The sequence below is a fragment of the Ochotona princeps genome, chromosome 15, assembly GCF_030435755.1.
Source record: "Ochotona princeps isolate mOchPri1 chromosome 15, mOchPri1.hap1, whole genome shotgun sequence".
Lineage (NCBI taxonomy): Eukaryota > Metazoa > Chordata > Mammalia > Lagomorpha > Ochotonidae > Ochotona > Ochotona princeps.
In genome coordinates, this window is record NC_080846.1 from 43,205,146 (window position 1) to 43,227,042 (window position 21,897).

The 21,897-nt window shown below is 43.0% G+C and overlaps 1 protein-coding gene across 1 annotated transcript in view; it reads right to left on the reverse strand.

The window, feature by feature from the left end:
* Nucleotides 1-1,451: 1,451 nt before the first annotated feature.
* Nucleotides 1,452-21,897, reverse strand: part of UBE2N (ubiquitin conjugating enzyme E2 N) — a 29,198-nt gene continuing 8,752 nt past the window's right edge. Inside the window, exons 2-4 of the mRNA XM_004583101.3 lie at nucleotides 2,591-2,837; nucleotides 2,268-2,408; nucleotides 1,452-1,646 (exon numbers count right to left, since the gene is read on the reverse strand). Coding sequence (XP_004583158.1) covers nucleotides 1,606-1,646; nucleotides 2,268-2,408; nucleotides 2,591-2,837 — 429 coding nt within the window. The 3' untranslated portion in view covers nucleotides 1,452-1,605. The remainder of the gene's footprint in view (nucleotides 1,647-2,267; nucleotides 2,409-2,590; nucleotides 2,838-21,897) is intronic.

The following is a 21,897-nucleotide window of genomic DNA, read 5'->3' on the forward strand; positions in this document are numbered from 1 at the left end:
CAATAAAATACACTACATTCTGAAGAAATTCCAAAAATTATGAGAGGAAAATCCAGATGGGCTACAATATCCATTTACTTTAAACTGCAACACAGGTTCCAACATATATGTATTTATGGCTGGCTATCTTTGTGACTTCAAAAACACAAGAATCAGGGACCAGATAAGAAGAGAGGTGGGAAGGAACACTTCTGTGAGGAGGGCAACTCTGTCAATGAAGACAAAGATTCACTGTATACAAAATAAAGAATAAAAAAGCAGCTCCCAGAGCAACTACTGGAGACAAAAAGAATCATTAGCTGAGTGTTTGATGCTCTCAAACAAAGAAACCTGATGACACTTTGGTGGGTGGGGTGCTTGTATCTGAGCATCAGGCTTGTAATGAAGACTCACAAAGGCAGCAGCAAACCCCAAATTGAATATCAGATTGGTGCTTCCTAATAACACACACCAGTCACATAGCAAGTTTTCAGATATGAACCAGGAAAAAGATCACAACCCAAATCCAAGGCCAACATGTGACATACACACAAACAATTCTCCACATGAGGCACAACTTCCTTTGCTGTGTCTGTCCTGTATGGTAACTTTCAAACAACACAGGAAGACACTAACGATCGTCTAACTAAGCAGACAACATACACATTTATTTCAAATTTCTAGGAGGTAAAAAAAAGGTCAAATAGTGATGGTTTATGCATGCTCAGGGCTGGTGTGTAAATACTCCATTCAGTAATGTTGCAACACAAATCTGCATTAGTGAAAAGAAAGTGGCAAGATCCACCTTTTTGCCATTCAATGTGTCAGATGGTGAAAACCAAAACAGGACGTTCCATCAGAGCTTTAATTTTTAAATATGATTGTCACATTGGGAAAATGAAATAAACACAGTAAAATAAACTGTACAAAGGCAAAGTAGAATAACAAAAAATATTTTACTAAAACATAAGATTTACAGAAGTTTCCAGACAAGCCATACAAAATGGTCACAAGCTTTTTTGAGGGGGAATCTACACTTGACAGCAAAGTCACAATGTTATTAGTGAGGGCTGTGATGTTTGTTTAATGTTCCCATTTTGGTTCAAACAATCAAGCTTGTCCATCTACAGTCTAAATAGTTAGACTTGGCTAGAGAGCATATTCTAAAAAAAATGGTTAGCTGCTTTTAACCAATGCAATTAGATCACCATTAAGAAGGACGGGGGGAAGTAACCCGTAAAATGAAAACTTACCTCTCCCCCTCAAAAAAATAAAATAAAGAGTAAGAAAAACACCCACACCCCTGCAGCTAACCTTGACAACTACCTTCATTCACAGTGCTTTATACCTAAACCATGATGAGGGAAATGAGTCAAAGCAGCCAGGCCACTGCTTTTCAACGTTTCCACAACAATCCAGATGATACTTCTAGCCTCTGCTCATGCTTTACAACAGTGAATTAGGACAAGACATAGATTTGCTAATGTGCATTTAATCACCAAGGACTGAAGATGTCTGGGCTTTTATTCTGTAATGTTTCTAAGACTGTGTCCATTAAATGCAAACAAAAAGGAAGAAGTCTTGGCAGAACAGGAGAAGTGATGCATACTTGATGATCGGATCGATTTAAATATTATTCATGGCATATAGCCTAGTCCATGCTCTAGCTGCAGACAAAAACAAACATGCAATTGTTATTTTACTTACTTCAATCTGTCACTCCCCAACTCCACAGACAGTAAATCAAATGCCATAAATGTGTGTTATTTTCTATAAATTGAATCAAGAGTGAATGATTTCCTACATGCTTAATCATCAAACACTACAATCAAACTCCGAAGTTGTATAAAACAGCAGGTTGAAAAGAGCTGTCCCCTTATTTCTGGATCCACAACTATCTCCATCAACTTTGTTGAAATCTTCAGCAGGAAGAACCTTGTGGATTCCAAACTGCCAGGAACTCTAATCCAGATGGAGTACAAAGTAGCTCAATTGTTGGATCGTTTTCAGTATCTCTACATACTGCTAAACGAATGTGAGACACTCAGCAGGTTAAATCCAAAATAGCTGGAAGGATCCAAGATGTCCCAATTATATATTTCCTTAAGTTTGAGGGTCCTATAGAAGGCTGTAACATATTATTATATATTGTAAGATTGTTTACATACTGTAGTTAGCACAACGTAACTTATTTATTTTTTCTTTTTCTTGCCAGGTCTTTTAAGAATAATAGGACAGATTAGTTTTTAAGAGTAGAAGCGGTGTGAAGGAGAATGAAGTTTAAATACCTGTTTCTATGGCTTGGGCTTCATTGGTCTTCCACTGCTCCGCTACATCATTTGCTAACGGATCATCTGGGTTGGGAGCACTTAACAAAGCCTGGATCGATAGCAGAACTGTGCGGATCTGCAGTGCTGGGGACCACTTATCTACGAAGGCAACAGGCCCAGGAGGAGATGATGAAAACACGAGCCCAGAACTGCTGCATTCCCCTCCCACAGACTCGTGGTCTTTTACCCAGCAAGGTTATGTTTGCGTTCCAAGTATGAAATGCTTAGGATAACAAAAAGGAAAAATTTTAATAGTTAATGATGATAAAGATAACACTTACCTTTCAAAATATCTAAACATATTCTTCCCAACTTGTCTACATTAGGATGATAAATTTTGGTCATGAAACGTACTTTAGGGGCTGCCATTGGGTATTCTTCTGGAAGGAATAGTTCAAGTTTAAAAGTCCCTCCCTCAAAAGGGGAATCCTGGGGGCCGGCAATGACCACATGAAAATAGCGGGCGTTGCTCTCATCTGGTTCTGCTTTAATGCCAGGAACTGGTTCTGCCAGCAAACGCTGGGTCTCCTGCAACAGAAAAGCAAACACATTTGTGGAACAAATGTCACCTAACCAAACCAAAATTAAAATTATGAAATTCACCTCTTGAAATTAGACATAAAAGATCCACTCCACTCTCCCAAAACGTTTTAATCAGCTTATGAAGTACAAAATTCATTCAAAGGAAAATCATGTAAACAATTACAAGCTGAATACAATTGCAAAATATTGATTACCTGGCACATATTCCAGTTACTAATGCCTACAAATATGCTGACAAAGTAATGAAACAGATAATGTTTAAAAAAAAAATCAGATTACTACACAAAAGTCAACTTGCTCTTGCAAATTACACCAAAACAAGACCATTTTAAAGGCAAAAATTAGTTTATAAAGACACTGAAAATCTCTCATGGAAAATGTAAGGGAATAAAGGAAAGGAATAAGAACAAGCCTAAGTATCCAATAAATGATAGAGTGATATAAGATGGTGACCGGTTTCTAAAACTGGTAATTAACTTCACAGGCTAATGTTACTTACTTCATGTCCCCAGCTATCTTAACCACTCATTAGTTCTGCTTCTTCACTGCTTCCTTTCTCTCCCTTAACATTCCTTCTCCTCTCTCAGACTTCCATCATCTCTATCCTCAACCTCAGTTTTCCCTTTCCAAGTCCCGACAGCAGCATCTGCACACTCGGCTGCACGTGCACCCACACACACTGCTCCTGTTAAGACAGTTAACGTGCAGTATTCTTGGCAAAGGCCACTCTCCTCTACACTTACTCAGGGACACTGCTCCAACAGCTCATCTCCTTCCCTGTTAATTGTCCCCTCTTTATTTGGCTTTTTTCCAAATCATGTCAACTTCTGTTACTTCTCCCCCACAGGAAGTGAAAATAACCTTAACCCACTCCTCACCCCACCATTTACTGCCCAGCTGCTTCACAACTATTCCTCTCCAATCAGGTGGTAGCCAAAAGCCTGTTTAGTAACATCACCAATGACACCCAAACAATTAAATCACATGACCAATGCTTAATTCTAAATGAAACATCTTATTTAGCTGTTCTGCCTTCCTGCTGACAAGATTCCATCCATCCTATCATTACTCTCCTACCTTTTTTCTTACTTGTCCAGCAACAACTTCCTTTAGTCTCCCCCGTCAGTTCCTCCCTAACTCCCCAATACTCAAATGAAGTGCAACAGGGACCTGTCCCAGGGCCTCTTATACAGTGCTACACATAGAGCAACACAATCAATATAAATTCTGAAAATATTCAATGCTTCAGCCTCCTACAATTCATGCCAAACACAAACCTCTCCCCTCATTTTTTTTGTTCATAACTTCCTGCTTACAAAACTTACATTAATTAATAAGCCATCCCAAACTTAACATGACCAAAACTAAACCTCTTACCTTCCTGACCACCACTGCGCTTTTCTCCCACAGTATTTCTGCACCATTCAATTGATCCCACATTTTCGTCCAGATGCTCCATCCCTAATCTGATCAAATTCTATTCTGAAAATAGTTAGTGTTTTCTATCATTGGACTCCTTCCTGCCGTTCTACTGTTAACACTATAAATCTCACCTGATGTTCTCCAACAGCCTCCAAACTTGTCCTCCCAGCTTCTGGCCTTGTTACCCACTACTTACTGGGTTGACATTCCAGAGTCATTTTTAAAAGCTAAACACCCTACACATGGCTCTCCAAAGGGGGCACTGTATACCCCACTCTGACTAGCTCTATGACTGATCTTCAGATACGCTAACCTCATTCCCCCTTTGTTCTGCCCATGTAGTTCCATCAAAGTTCCTCAATCTGACAGTCATACTCCCAAACTTCTAAGGCTTTGTACTGGCTCTTCTTCACATTTTCTCACTGCAGTTTTTCTAACTGAAGATGCAATCTCATCTCACCCTATCCCACACACTCCCCTACTTTACCCCCACAGCACTATTAATTGTGCATTATTTTCCTCAGAATGAAAGGCTCCTAATTTGTCTGCTTCACTTCTGACCTATCTTTATCATCTGGAACAGTTCCTGACAGTACAGTACTGTCAAGTACAATAAGTACTTGACAAATTATGAATATATGATGCATCTGTATATTTTCCGGAGATGTTCATTTCCAGCTTCATTCTCCGGAGGTCAGAAAAGATAAATGGTACAATTTCAATTTTATTGAAGTTGCTGCGACTTGCTTTACAGTCCAGCGTATAGTCTATCCTAGAGTAGGTTTCATGAACTGATTAAAAGAATGTACAAAGTGCAATATCAGATAAACCATGTGCAGATATCAATTAGCCTCATTCAGTTCACAGACTGAGCACAGCTGTGTCTAGTTAATCTGCCCACCTGTGGAAGTGGCGTGCTTACATTCCCCATTTTACTCTGTTGCATTCTATGTCTCCCTTTAGATCCACCAAGAATTGTTTCAAACAGCCAGGCATCCTGGCACTGGAACACACACATTTACTACAGTCACTTCTTGATGAGCTCTCGATCATTGTGCCATGTCCTTTCTCTCTCTCTCTTTTTTTAAAATTCTTTTATTTTGGTAATATTTACATAGTTCATTAAGGTACAAAGGGTCAAGGGTTACAGGAAAGTGGGTAAAACCATTGTTTCCACACTAATATCAGTATTTTTCCCCCCTGAATCTGGGGTAAGAGGAGAAACAAAGCAAGAAGCCCCACCCAGCCTCCCACCCATCCCAGGTCCCGGATGTGGCGCATGCTCTGGGGGTCCTGCTCAAGCAGTTTTGATGGTTCAACAGTTTTGAATTGCTGCCTATCTCACCGCTCCAATTGCCATGAAACCTATTCAGAACCCACTGGCTGACATAGTCTCTTCAGAGTTGGGGTTCTGAGATCAGCAGTTCAGTTGGAGGGATACCCAGAGAAACTTCGTCTGAGGTGATCCCAGTCCTAATTCTTGTGTGTGCTTGCCAGTACAGGGTCCGGCACAGTCCGTCGCCCCAGTTTATGCACATGCTGGTGGTTGCATTTGCTGGGTCAGTTCTGTTTCCAGCCCTGTCTTCCACGCGAACTGATTGTTGTCATCTTCACTATCTTAAAGTGAGATTTCTTGGGCCTGGCGCAGTAGCCTAGTGGCTAAAGTCCTCAACTTGCACACGCCCAGGGATTCCCATATAGGTGCCAGTTCTAATCCCGGCTGCCCTATTTCCCATCTAGTTCCCTGCTTGTGGTCTGGGACAGCAGTTGAGGATGGCCCAAAGCCTTGGGACCCTGCACCCATGTAGGAGACCTGGAAGAAGCTCTTGGCTCCTGGCTTCAGCTCAGCTCAGCTCTGGCCATCGCAGCCACTTGGGTAGTGAACAATTAGACAAAAGATCTTCCTCTACGAGCCTGGTGCAGTGGCCTAGGAGCCAAAGTCCTCACCTTGGATATGCCAGGATCCCATATGGGTGTCAGTTCTAATCCTGGCTGCCCTGCTTCCCATCCAGCTCCCTGCTTGTGGCCTGGGAAAGCAGTCGAGGACAGCCCAAAGCCTTGGGACCCTGCACCTGCATGGGAGAACCGGAAGAGCTCCTGGCTTTGGATCAACGCAGCACCAGCCATTGCAGTCACTTGGGGAGTGAATCATCGGATGGAAGATCTTCCTCTCTGTCTCTCCTCCTCTGTATATCTGACTTTGCAATAAAAACAAATAATCTTTTTAAAAAATCATCCCCTGCATCTCTACTTTCTGCATATCCAACTAAAAAAAATATAATCTTTTAAAAAATAAGTGAGATTCTTTTCAAAGCAGAATGTATAGGGCCTGGCATGATAGTGTAGTGGTTAAAGTCCTCACCTTGCATGCGCTGGGATCCCATATGGGTTCCAGTTCTAATCCCAGTGGCCCTGCTTCCCATCCAGCTCCCTGCTTGTGGCCTGGGAAAGCAGGCCCAAAGCCTTCAGACCCTGCGCCCATATGGGAGACCCAGAAGAGACTCCTGGCTCCTGGCTTTGGATTGGCTCAGCTCCAGCCGTTTTGGCTGCTTGGGGAGTGAACCATCGGACGGAAGATCTTCTTCCTCTCTGTCTCTCCTCTTGGCTGTATATCCGCTTTTCCAAGAAAAACAAGTAAGTCTTAAAAAAATAATAATAATAATAACTGATCTTGCTCCTTTAATACACCACTCTCTAAGTTCCTGGAACAAGGGGTGTGATTTAAAAAAAAAAAAAAAAGCAGAATGTATATAAAAAAAAGCAGCATGAAAGAAACACAAAAGGATGCATTCTTGTGTTGGGGAAAGTCTATCTTCAACTATTACTAAAGTGGAAAAAATTTAATATTTAATAAACTAGAAATACGTAAAATGATTTAACACATTATAAACATTTTTAACAGACAGGCACAGTAAAAGTTCTTCCTGCTACATTTAAGTTTCTAGGAATGAAAAACTATGAAACTGCCCAAGAAAAAGTATATAATCTTATGTCTTTCTATAACCTAAGGTACACTTGAAAACATCTTATTTCAAAAGTCATGTACAGAAAATTATAAAATTTAGATCCAAATTAAATCCTTCCTCCAAATTTGTTAAGGCCATGAACATCTAAAAGTAATGCATTTGGCAGTGAAGACTTTCTTACTTTGTTTTCATTATGGCAAGGGAAAATTAGAGGCTGAAACACTGCGAGTCCCTTTCAGTAAAATGCTCTCTAGATTCAGAATAAAGAACATGAAAAAGTTCAAGAGGTAATTAAATATGGTGCAATCAAAACAAAAGTAGTTCTTCATTTTTAGGAAAAAGCACAGATAGAGTATAATTAGAAAAGAGCTAAATAGCAAAACAGTTTGGTCTTCCCTCACCCCTATCCTTTTGTTTTCCTATTTTTAGAAAGCCATGGAGATGGAGAAAGGAAAACCAGAGAGCCAGAGGCCACCTTAGTTAAGCAAGGTAGCAGCAGCTACTGAAATCTGTAAAAAGCTGCTAGAAGGGCCTCCAAGAGCATATCCCCAAACAGCTTCCAAAACCATCTCCAGTACACATTAGCAAAGGCAGATACGGCATTTTTCTCATCTTCAGTTCATCCTCAAATCAGACATCAACCACATTGTGTGATCTGCTCAATCACAAAATTTGATGGAAACATTCTAGGATAAATTTATTTCTGTCTAGAAAACATAGAAACAATTTTCCCATGCACTCAAGTTCCAGTGGATCCGACACATTAGACAAATGTATAATGACTGGACTTCACTGCTGATTTCCCAAGCGAGCTCAGGGCATGTATTATGGGTGGGAAAAGAATAAAATCCAAGCCACATGGAACAAGATTCAGATGCTAGCCTCGGGTGTCAACTTTTTCCCAAATAAGGGAAAAACTGAACAGGATAGAAAATCCTCCTTTCTACAGTAGTTTAACACATGGTTCAATGTGAAATACCTCCTACTTTCATTTTTTGGTCCAAAGACGGCAAGGCATGGCATGCTCTTTTTTTCTCAAGTCAAGAATAAAAAGTAAAATTCCTACTGGTTGATATGCTTCATTGTTTCTAAATAGTTTACCACTGCTTTGTGTCACAGCTTCCTTACTTTGTCTCAGAGCTGCCGTGGCCTCAGCTTACCCAGTTTCACTTTACCACTGTCAGTCACTCTAATGATCACCTGATTACTTTACCTGGAAAATACGGGGGAAAAAAACCACAGCTGCTGTGTTTTAGATTGCTCGCACTGCTCTGAATAGCATGATTAAATTTCTCACATCCTTTTCCATTCCCCCCCAGGACCTGAACCACCCCTTTGTCCAGTTTAACTGCCCTGTGCACACTACTGTACTCAACCTCAGACACTCAGCAGCCACTTTGATGGTCAGATCAACTGTTGTGGCACCAGAGCATTTGTAGTCAAGTCACCCTCAAGTAGCACAACAGGGATCACGGAAATCAGATTAACACAGTAAACCCGTAAGTACCCCATTTAAGAAAAAAACTTGACATTTTTGACTTTACAAGCAAAAAATAACAATCCTTTGCTGTGAACCACAAAACCTACAGTAAAAATGAATCAATCTCTCGCAAAGCTGTTTATAAATGATATTGTAGTTGCAGTGGTATAGCACACTAAGTCTTGGCCAGCAGTGCCAACATCTCAAATGGGCGCTGATATATGTCCTGGATACTCCACTTCCACCCAACTCCCTGCTTCATGACCTGGGAAAAGCAGTGAAGGATGGCCCAGGACCTTGGGTCCCTGCACCTATGCTGGACCCTAGCTTCAGACCGGTACTGCGAGGGTGGCCTAACGGTGAGTCAATCAGAGGATGGAAGATCTGTCTGTCTTTCCTCATCTCTGTCTTCCCAATAAAGTAACATTTAAAAAAAAAAAAATGAAGATATAGGCCCGGCACAGTAGCCTAATGGCTAAATCTTTGCCTTCCACCTACCAGGATCCCATATGGGTGCCGGTTCGTGTCCCGGTGGCCCTGCTTCCCATCCAGCTCCCTGCTTGTAGCCTGGGAAAGAAGTGGAGGACTACCCAAAGCCTTGGGACCCTGCACCTGCACGGGGGACCTGGAAGAAGCTCCTGGCTCCTGGCTTTGATTGCCTCAGCTCTAGCCATTGTGGCCACTTGGGAAGTGAACTAGAGCATGAAGATCAGATCTTTCTGTCTCGCCTCTCTGTATATCTGACTCTGCAATTAAAAAATGAATAAATAAATCCTTAAAAACCGGCAAATCAAAGATAGAGGCACAAGGAGAGCGAAGCTCGGGGCCATGTGTACAGGCAGTTCTGTAGACTAAGTTCAGGAATTCAACTACCAAAAGCATATCAATAGCATCAAATCAAGCCCCAAGGAAGGTACAACAGAAGGAAGTAACATTACATGCCACAAAAACTTACCAATATCTGTTTAATTTGTACTCACAATTTAATAAGTAATGGAAAGTCCTATATATTCTATAGTGTGATGAGTACATTATCTCTAGCGAACATCTTCGTTGTTCAATTGTTTTCAGAAAAAAGGTGATGATTCGTAAGAAAAGCTGGTATATGTTATTAATCCAATGTACCATGTCTAGGTTTTCCCCTTCTAGAATATTTTTTAAAACACAAATGTATGACTAATAATGCTAACTGTAGTCTTTATCTCAGCAAGAGCTTATGATAACTCAGTAACCACCAATTTTATTATTACAGTCTTATAAAATTTTGATTTCAATGATGCTTACTCTATCCCAACCTCTGGTCTCCTTTTAAAACTTCGACACTTCTTCATTTTTAATTTGAAATTAGAAATTTTATATTTCTTTAAATCCAAAAGATTCAAAGTAGTGTTCAACATGTAATCAATATGTTATTATGGATCTACTTTACATCCTTTAAAAAAAACCCTGAATTTTCAATGTCTAGTAGGCAATTTACACCTGCAACACAAGAATTCAGACTAGCCATATTTCAATGATCAGTATGGGAGTAGCAGCTACCATCTGACAGTGAAACCACAATCATAGCATAATACTGACAGGTCACAATATAACTTCATTTACTCTAATTTTTTTGTTAAAAAAAAGCTTAAAGAATTACTGTTTTCCCCTAAAAAAAAAATCTTGGGCCCAGCCAATAGCCTAGTGGCTAAAGTCCTTGCCTTGCACACACCAGGATTCCATCAGGGCGCTGGTTCTAATCCCGGCCGCCCTGCTTCCCATCCAGCTCCCTGCTTGTGGCCTGGGGATATCAGTCAAGGACAGCCCAAAGCCTTGGGACCCTGCACTCGCATGGGAAAGCCGGAAGAGGATCCAGGCTTCTAGCTCTGGATCAGCGCAGCTCTGCTTTGGCAGTTGCGGCCACTTGGGGAGTGAATCAGCAGTCAGCAGATCTTCCTCTCTGTCTCTTCTCCTCTGTATATCTGACTTTCCTGTAAAAATAAAATTTTTTAAAAATGAATAGATAAAAATGAATTCAAACAAACCAACTGCATGATGAATAAGGGCTTAACACAGCAGCATAATTTTAATTATCACAGTCCACACTACCCCCTAGTGGACATAAAACATCTCTACTTACTTCAACCTCTTTCCCATAGCAAACAGCAAGCAGGAGGGAAAAAAAAGCTTGATTCTTGTTTGTTGTACCCAAGTGTACATTTTTTAATGACGTCATATGGGGCCCAATGTGATGGCACAATGACTAAATTCTCACCTTGTAAGTGCCAGGATCCTATGTGGCCACCAGCTCACGTCTCTGCTGTACTTCCTATCCATTTCCCTGCTTACAGCCTGAGAAAACTTAGAGGCTGACCCAAACCCTTGGGACCCTACACCTGTGTGGGTGACCCAGAAGAGGCACCCGGATCCTGGCTTTGGATCAAGTTCAGCTCTGGCTGGTTGTGGCCACTCGGGGAGTGAATCAGCAGATGGAAGATCTTTCTGTCTCTCCTTGTAAACCTGATCTGCCTTTCCAATAAAAATAAATATTTTTTTAAAACGATATTGTATGAATTTCACTGCAAAATAAAGAACATAGGTTAGCACCCTTCCAAAGCCAAGTTTGGAAAAGACAAACCTTTTGCATATTCCAAAAGAAAATAGCTTTTTTTAAAAAAATTGATATAAACAAAACCAAGCCAATGTAATTCCTTTCTGCTTTGGCTTCTAAATCAGTCTAGCAGCTGCTTACAGTCCCTTGATTGGTTACCCAAAGTGTTCATCCTGAAACTCAGATGATAATATTGGCTTTCAAAAACATACTTCCTCTTCTCAATGCATTTAAACATCACAATTTCTTAGGTGACAAATTCAGTGCAGGAAAAATCAAAGGGGCTGTTTCAACGGTACCAAGTATCAAGGATTAACTCATTAAACTTGCATTCCCTGTCTGCAAAAGCTTTATTTACATTCACCTTGCTAGGTTCAATAGGAAAGTACTCTTCATTACACTTAAGGGTTATGAGCTATCCATGGGGCTGGATGACTTGGCTTTGATATCCACATCCACCCACAAGACCACATCAATACTTCTGTGAGGTTCAGGGAAAACAGATACTTGGGAACAAGAGGAATTTCTGAAAGGTTAAGTATCTATGATCAAGTTGCCTCCAGGGTCTCAAGTTCTTCTGGAAGCCTATCCCCAGCACTTCAGCTTCCTACTCATTGTACTCTGCTCACAAAAGAACTACTGCTGTATTTAAACACAGGCACTGGGACTAGCATTGTGGCAGCTTAAGCCTCCCATTTCAGCACCAGCATCCCATATGTATGCTGATTTGCATCCTGGCTAATCTACTTCCTTCTTAGCTCTCTGTTACTGTGCGGGGCGCGCGGGGGGGGGGGGGGGGGGGGCGGGGGGGGGAGATAACGGCCCAAGTCCCAGGGCCCTGCACCTCCTGGGAGATCAGGAAGGAGCTCCTGGCTCCTAGCTGCAGACCAGTCTAGCCCTAGCCATTGCAGCCATTTGGGGAGTGAATCAGAGGATGGAAGATCTGTTTCCTCTCTCTGCAAGTGTGCCATTCAAAAAGTGATTTTTCAAAGCCAGGAACCAGGAACCTCCTGCAGGTCTCCCACACGGGTGCATCCTCGACTGCTTTCCCAGGCCACAAGCAGGGAGCTGGAAGGGAAGTGGGGCGGCCGGAATCAGAACCAATGCCCATATGGGATCCCAGTGTGTTCAAGACGAGGACTTTAGCTGTTAGGCCACTGTGCTGGGTCCTAAGTAATGTTTTAAAAATAAAGACAGGAACCCTACCTAGGAAATGGTAGTTAAGTGCTAAACAAATACAATTCAGTGAATAAATTGCCAAGCATGTTTCAATACCACAGTGCAAGTGAAGAGGATTACTCTACCTACTGTCTTCATTGGTAACTTTCTCCTCTGAGATAGCATTTAAGATCACTCCATCAATGACAAAGGACTAAAACCAAAAAGTCCTAACTCCCTGCCAAGAAAAGCTGCCTACCATCCCTCAATTTCTTCTGCCCCAACTAAATGCACCAGAGATGGTACTGTATTGTTCTTCCCCTGCCAGTCTGTAAACCGTAACTGGCAGGGACTACATGCAATTATCAAGCACTCTTCCCAGATACTCACAGAATCCACACAGGTCAAGTGAGAATAAAAACAACGTGACATAGCAAGTAAAAAGGCATTGCCAGCAGCACTAGCATCCCACTGGGCACCAGTGTGAAACAGCTAAGCTGCTTCATTTCCAATCCACCTGCCTGTTTATAAAGGAAGATGGCTCAAATGATTAAATCCCTGCACCTCCATCAGACCCAGAAAAAGCCCAGCCAATCTCTGCCCATGCAGTCATTTGGGGAGTAAATCAGCCCATGGAAGATCCCTTTCTCCCAGTCTCTCTGTAATTCAGCCTTTCAAATACACATACACACAGCACTGCAAACACACTAAACTCAATCCTAAAACACATTTTATAAATGAGAAACTAAGAATAACTAGTTACAAACTGGCTTTGTGGTGTAGTGCGTTCAAGTAGGTAATTTTTATTTTTAAATTTGAATTTTATGGTACCATTCTGTATAGTCTGGTATTCCCCTCCCCCCAATTCCTACTCCCCGACTGATTTTCCCTATATTGTCACAACAGTATATTTATTCATAAGGAGTTACAATTCCATCAGTCTGTTATTTCATTGTGCTCCAACATTGCTGGTACAGACAATGTCAGACAGTCCATCATCCCACTGCCTAGATATATCCAACACTTTCATTGGGAGTTCAACTTTTGTTTGGAAGTAGGGATGCATGCCGCATTGTCTTCACATCTGGATATGGTAGTCTCCATTACTCTATCACTATACAGTCTAACCTATATGATGGCTCCCTTATGTTAGAGAGACGATATGCTATTTGTCTTTTGGGGATTGACTTATTTCACTGAGTGTAATAGTCTCTAGTTGGGACCATTCTAAGCGGCAAATGGTATAATTTCATTCTTTTTAATGGCTGAATAATATTCCATGGAGTAGATGTACCACAGTTTCTTTAACCACTTCTCTTTGGATGGGCATCTGGATTGTTACCATGTCTTTGCTATTGTAGACTATGCTGCTGCAAATACAGGATTACAGATCCTCTTCTCATATGTGGCTTTAATTTCTTTCGGGTATATTCCTAGGACCAGGACAGCTGGGTCCTATGGCAGGTTTATTTGCAATTCTCTAAGCACTCTCCATACTGATTTCCATATGGTTTACTAGCCTACACTACGACCAGCAGTGAAGGAGGGTACCTTTCGCCCCACATCTATGCCAGCAGGTGTTGTTAGTTGAGTTCAGAATGTAAGCCAATCTAACTGGTTAGGTGGAACCACAATGGGTTTTTTTTTTAGATTTATTTATTTATTTATTTATTTATTTATTTATTTTTATTGGACAGGCAGATATACACAGAGGAGGAGAAACAGGAACATCTTCCATCCGATGATTCACTCCCCAAGTGAGTGCAACGGCCGGAGCTGAACCAATCCAAAGCCAGGAGCCAGGAACTTCTTCTGGGTCTCCCACATGGGTGCAGTGTCCCAAGACTTTGAGCCATCCTCCACTGCTTTCCCAGACCACAAGCAGGGAGCTGGATGCGAAGAAGAGCAGCTTGGACATGAACTGGAGCCCATATGGGATCCTGGCACCTGCAAATGTAAGGATCTAGCCATAGAACCACATCACCAGGCTCTATCGCTACTTTTTTTAAACCTTAGGACTACCATTTTTGGAGAACTGTCACAATGGCTCAATTGGCTAATCCTCTGACTACAAGCGCCACCATCCCATATTAGCAAGTAGCGAGGCACAGCAAGGTAAGTAAGCCACAGCTTACAATGATGACATAGGTAAGTGCTTGTTCGAGTTCTGGCTGCTTCACACCTGATTCAGCTCCCTACTAATAAACATGGTAGAGCATGAGAGGGTGGCCCAAGTGCTTGGGTCTCTACATTCACATGTGAGACCCTGATAAGCTTCTGGCTCCTAGCTTCACCCTAGCCTAGCTCTGACTACTGAAGCCATTTGGGGAATGAACCAGCATATGGAAGATATTCTCTCTCTGTCTAATTCTGCTTTTCAAATACATAAATGTTTCTTTAAAAAGTAAGATAAATATAGTTTAGGATCACTAATAACTTGTTTTTATAATAATGACTGATAAGACCTGAAAGATATTTTGAAATTTTCTAAGCCAATGTAGCCTCAATGTATGACTGGTTTTATGGGAATAAGTACAGACAGCCTATCTCCTAAAACTTCTTCCTTGCTTCCTTCAACTCTACCATTTAGAAGCAGGGAGCTGGATTGGAAGTGGAGCAGTCAGGGGGTGCACCAGCATCCGTATGGTATGCTGATGCCACAACCAGTGTTAGTTTAGCCTACTACACCATGGTGCTGGCCCCCAGCACTGTCATTTCTTCAAGCACAGATTTAGAAAAAGCTGCAGCTAAAAAATAGAATGAAGCACAGATACGTGCTATGCTATAAATGAATTTTGGAAAAGACTGTGCTGGTCATGCAGAGCTAGGCTCTCGCACCTACTGGTCTGCATGAGCCAGGGACGCTAAGCCACAGTGTCTAAGGCAGAGGTCGGGACAGGTGAGGGACTGTGCCAAGCTGAGTCAGAGCAACCACTGGCATGCACGTGATCTATGGCTGGGAACAGGCCTGGTTGGGGAGCTAAGGGGACATCCTAGCTGGGTGGAGGCTCCCACCAAGGGGCGCGTGGGCTGGAACAGGGGCTGTGTTCTGATTAGGATACGGTTATAGTCTCCCTTGGCACAAGTGTGGACTGGGACTGGATGCACCAACCCGGGCCAGACTCCAACACCTTCTGGTGTTCTGGAGGACCAGGGTGGATGTGGTCTCTGCCACTACTGAGCCATGTGTGAGCTGTATGTGGGTATGGACGAGCCATGGCTGGGCTGAAATATCCAACAGCAAGAACCAGATTTAGTTGAAGGCCAGTCAGGAAAAGCCACTGTCCCTGCTAGGACAGGAGGTGAACTGAGTAGGGCTGGCTCATGTACTCCCTGGTATGTGCGAAATCTGGCATTGGGAGAGGCTCTGATAGAGCAGCCTGAGCAACTCCTCTGACAGGACACAGACCCTGCAGGTAAGCGCAAGAAGCATGATAGGAAACAGCCCAGAACAAGTCATGCAAAGTTTCCCACTGGCATACATTTGGCATGAGTCGGGGTCAGACCAGGCCGATTCAGTCACATCATCCACTGGCGAATTCAAGCACCGGAACAGGGTGTGAGTCGAACCAGGTTCAGTCGCAACAAAAGCAGCACACAACATGGAACATCAAGGTGAGGTTGCCTGTGGCAGATGTGACCACAGCGTCCAACCAGCACACGTGAGAACCAGGAATGGAGGGGGCGAAGCTGGCAGGGAGAATATGAGGTGGTTCCCTTGTTGGACAACTACTCCCACTGGAGAGCGTGAGCTGGGATGGGGGTAGACCAGACTAGGCAGGGCTACAACACCTGTGGGCCTCATGTGGACTAGATAAGGGAAAAGCCAGGTTGAGCTCATTGTTTCTACTGGTTCAAGCATAAATCAGAGTAGGTCAGGGTTGTTTGGGCTTAGCCGCAGCATCAGCTGGCAGAAGCTGGCAATGGGGGCTAATTCTGTCAAGTTAAACCATAGAACCACCTGGAGAGTGCATAATCCGGGAGTGGGATTGGCCTGGGAGGGAAATAGTGGGCTCCTCCCTCTTGGGTTACCACTCCCACAGGAGGGCACGAAAACTAAGATGGGGGACTGGGGTGGCTACACAGAGTAACACCCAACAACAACCATGAGGGCTGGATAGTTGAGCTGGTTAGATGGAACTAGGCTTTAATACCCATTGACATGTATGAGAGCCGAATGGGATGTGGGACAGGCTGGGCTAGTCTGCTACACAAAATGGCAAACCAGGGTAGGGGGTAGGTCTGCTGTGGATTATTGTGGGTTGCTCCGACTAGGTTACAACTCCCACTGGTTTATGTGAGGGCCGAGTATGTGCTGGGCAGAACCAGGCTGGACTGCAACACCCATTGGTTCCAGTGGAAGACAGGGCTGGAAACAGAACCAACCCAGCCTTTGTAACCATCAGCTGATCAGGGTGATGGACTGTGCTGGGCCCCGTACTTGCTAGTACATACAAGAATCTGGTCTGGGAAGGCCTCAGACAAAGTTTCTTTGGGGATCCCCCCAATCGAAATGCTGGACTCAGAACCCTAACCATGAAAAGACAGAGGACAGAACAAGTCAACCAACCACCTCAGCCATATGTTGGCAGTGAAAAACTGGGTAAACAGAGGCTCTATGATGGACTATGTCAATCAGTGGATTCTTCAATGACCTCATCGTGCTTGGAGTGGCAAGTTTGGCAGCAATTCATAACTGATGAACTATCAAAACCGCCTAAGCAAGACCCTCGGAGCATGCCCCACATCAGGGACCAGGGGTGGGTGGGAGACTGGGTGAGGCTTCTCCCTTAAAATTCCACTTTACCTCAGATATATGAGGGAAACAATATGTAAATAAGTCCTACCCATTTTCCTGTAACCCTTGAACCTTTTCACCCTAATTAACTATGTAAAGATTGTCAAAAATATAAGAAAAAAAAAGAAAAGAAAAAAAGACTGTGCTAAGTCAAACAAGTCAGACAGGAACAGCCACAGAGTGTATGATTCCATTTATGTAAAATCTGCAGAACAGGCAGATCCACAGACAGAAAAATCGGCGCTTGCCAGGGGTTGTGGGAACAAGTTGAGAATAACTGACATGGGGTACCGGATTTCTTTTGGGGGTGATGAAAATCTTCTGGAATTATAGTGCTGATGACTGCAAACATGGGAATGCATATTAAAACCATTCGAAAGCAAACCTTAAAAGGGACAATTTTATGGTATTTAAATTATGTCACAAAAAATGAAGTATTGAGTTTCCCTCTACTATTCAGTGACATCTTAGTACATCATCTATGAACATAAGATTGGAAGAGCAAAAGAAAGTGAAGGAAGAATTATTTTTATCTACTTTCAGTATAAAGCATGTCTGCTATATCCTAAGCACTAACTCAAATTTTTCCAAAGAACCCATACTTGGGCCTGGCACAGTGGCCTAGCAGCTGAAGTCCTCACTTTGAACGCGCCAGGATCCCATTTGGGCACCGGTTCTAATCCCGGCAGCTCCACTTCCCATCCAGCTCCCTGAATGTGGCCTGGGAAAGCAGTAGAGGACGGCCCACAGCCTTGGGACTCTGCACCCACATGGGAGACCTGCAGGAGGTTCCTGGCTCCTGGCTTCGGATCGGCGCAGCGTTGGCCATTGTGGTCACTTGGGGAGTGAACCATCAGACGGAAGATTTTCCTCTCTGTATAGCTGACTTTGCAATAAAAATAAATAAATCTTAAAAAAAAAATACTCACTAGTTACACCAGGAGATGGGAAAGGCGAGACAGAAAGATGACAACTTTTCAAGCAGAAAGCTCTGAAACGCCTGTGGTCCTGTGGTCCGAGTGCAGCAGTGTGGACTCAGGTTACAGTTTCAGCACCACTCCAACAGCTGTCTGAGTTTGGTGCGTCTAACCTATTATACCCGACCCCCTCAACCCACGTTTACACCTGTCAAAGATTCAGTTCAACTGTCCCTCTCCAAAAATCTTTTCTTGAAGCCAGTCTTCAAGGTTTTCTCCATCAAGCTTACTGGCTGCTCTCGTTAAATACCTTCATATTTTCTATATATGAGGCACTAATTGTATAAATTGTGCCCCCACTTACTACCCACTTTTGCATTGAAATAAAGCATACGTAAGATCAGCATTTCTGCAAGATGCACATTGAATCATCTCAAGCTCTAAAAGCAAAACAAATGCGATGGAGCCAGTAACCTTGAATTTACAAATACCAGGAGACAACTTTGATACTAAACCAGGAACAAAGTACCCCGATTATAAACAAGTGTTCAGAGAAAATACCTTATACTTCCTACCACTCTTGCCACTGCATCAGAAGCCTAGCCAATTAAACTGAAAGAAGATTCTGGTAAGAAACAAGAAATGTTTGGCTAAGTATTCCTTTCCAAATCAGTCAGAAGCAGGCACCTGTACTGAGCCTACAGCACTCTTAGTACAATCCTTCTTTGTACAACAAAAAAGACAAGCTGGATATACCACATTACTTGAGAACACTGTCACTTAATGGGAGTAACTCTGTTATAGCTAAAGGTATACTTCATAGTTGAAAATCACTGTGTCTCCAACAGTGAAAAGAAAAGACTTCTCCAAAAAAAAGACCAAAACCAAAGATTACATTCGTAGGAATAGAGGAAATTGCATAAGAAAAAAAACACTTTTCCTTATTCTCACCAAGTATGAGTAAGGAATACCCTCCTCCAGTGGGAAACAAAACTCACTATATAAATAAGTATAAGATTCCCACGGCATTTTTAGATTTACCAAATTTAAACAATTAATGATGTCTAAAATTAACATACAAACGGCTACAGTCTCATTCAGTGATATCTCAAATAGGTTCCAGTGTTAACAGGAGTAAAGAAGGAATCAAAAACTTTATCAAATGCAGAGATCAAGGAGAGGAATATGCTACTTAGAACTGAGGCATTCCTGGGCCCGGCAGCATGGCCTTGCAGCTAAAGTCCTCGCCTTGAACGCCCCGGGATCTCATATGGGCGCCGGTTCTAATCCCGGCAGCTCTGCTTTCCATCCAGCTCCCTGCTTGTGGCCTGGGAAAGCAGTTGAGGACAGCACAATGCTCTGGGACCCTGCACCCATGTGGGAGACCTGGAAGAGGTTCCTGGTTCCCGGCTTCGGATCGGCGCGCACCAGCTGTTGCAGCTCACTTGGCGAGTGAATCATCGGACGGAAGATCTTCCTCTCTGTCTCTCCTCCTGTCTGTATATCTGACTTTGTAATAAAATAAATCTTAAAAAAAAAAAAAAAAAGGAACTGAGGCATTCCATTTAAGAGCTGCATCTGTAAAAAGGACCCTGCATTTACCTCCCACAAAAGCCTCTATCAAGTTAAGAACAAAAATCAGTATGAAAGCTGGGGCTGGCCTGGTGGTATAATAGCAGGATAATTCTCCAAGTTCAACGCCAGCATCCCATGTGGGAGTACCATCTTGTCCCAGCTGCTCTTTTCTTTTTTTTAATTTTTATTGAAAAGTCATCTTTACACAAAGAAGGACATAGAAAAAGTTTCTTCCGGGTCTCCCACATGGGTGCAGGGTCCCAAGGCTTTGGCCATCTTTGACAGCTTCCCCAGGCCACAAGCAGGCAGCTAGATGGGAAGTGGGACTGCTGGGATATGAACCGGCACCCACGGGATCTGGGCACATGCAAAGAATTTAGCCACTACGCTATGCACTGGGCCCAACTGCTCTACTTCTGACCCAGCTACCTGCTTATGGCCTGGGAAAGCAGTAGACGGTTCAGGTCCTTGGCCGTTGAACTCATGTGGGAAACCCGGAAGAAGCTTCTGGCTCCTGGCTTTATATCACACCAATTCCAGCCATTGCAGCCATCTGGAGGGTGGCAGGAGGGCGCGGTTTGAACCAGTGGATATCTGTCCTTCTCTTTAATTCTGCTTTTCAAATAAAAGTAAATTTTAAAAAAAGTCTAAATGGCTTAAAGTATACATAATAAAAACTGATCAATCTCATGTTAATAATAGTTGCTACATTGTGCTGTGGTGAATGATTTATCTGAACTTAGCAATGAAAAACAACTCATCAATGTTTTTGCCCAAGAATTCTGGATGCCAAGTTTTTTTGTTTTGTTTTGCTTTGTTTTTTTAAGATTTCTTATGTATTTATTTGAAAGATGGAATTACAGAGAGAGGAGGAGAGACAAAGAAAATCTTTCATCAGCCAGTCCACCCCCGAATGGACACAGCAGCCAGGCAAAACCAGGAGCCTGGAGCATCTTCCAGGTTTCTCACGTGGGTGCCAAGGGCCCAAGCACTAGGGTCATCTTCACTGCTTTCCCAGGCACATTGGCAGGGAGCTGGACATGAAGTGGAACAGCTGGAACTCAAGCCTGCTATGTACAATGCTGGCCTTTGGATGCCAACTCTTAGTAATTAAACTACAAGCTACTGATGGGACTCCAATAATTATTTAAGAGACCATCTACGGCCTGGCACTATGGCCTGGCAGCCAAAGTCCTCGCCTTGAACGCGCCAAGATCCCATATGGGCGCTGGTTCTAATCCCGGCGGCCCTGCTTCCCATCCAGCTCCCTGCTTGTGGCCTGAGAAAGCAGTCGAGCATGGCCCAAAGCCTTGGGAACCTGCAGTGGCGTGGGAGACCCAGAGGAGCTCTGGGCTTCCAGCTTTGGATGGGCACAGTACCAGCTATTGTGGTCAGTTGGGGAGTTAATCATTGGACGGAGGATCTTTCTCTGTCTCTCCTTCTTTCTGTATGTCTGACTTTGCAATAAAAATAAATAAATCTATTTAAAAAAAATAAGAGACCATCTATCAGAGATGACATTGTCTCCTTCCACTTTCTATGCCTGTTTTCCCATTTGACCGAAACACACACTTATCTCTTCTTTGCCCGGCCAACTTCTTTTCAAGTTTAAGATAACTTCAAAGATAGCCTCTAACAGATGCCTTTCCTTCATTCTTACACTATGGGAAATCTTCCCAAGATTTCCTCTTTCATAACACAAATCACAATAATTTCCTGTTTCCCACAACTCTTTTCCACTAGCCAAAAAACTTTTTCACCTGGCTTAGACGGAAACATGTACAACATGAATTAACTAATAGATATTTTATGACTGGATAATTAAAAGAGACAAATTAGTCTTGGGTTCTTACTAGCTAACCAAGCTATTGTGTTGCTGCTAATAGGAAAATGGCTATCCACGAGTCACACAAAGGGCGCAGTCAAGCCAAAGCCTGCCACAAAGGCATCCCACTGCTGCTCCACTTCAGATCCAGCTCCCTGCTAAAGCACCTGGGAAAACAGCAGATGGTCCAAGGGCTTAACACCCTGCCACCCACATGGGAACGAGGATGGAGTTCCAAGCTCACAGAGCCAGCCCAGGCCAGTCCCAGCTTTTGCAGTCATTTTGGAAAGTAAAGCAGCAGATGGAAGGCCTCT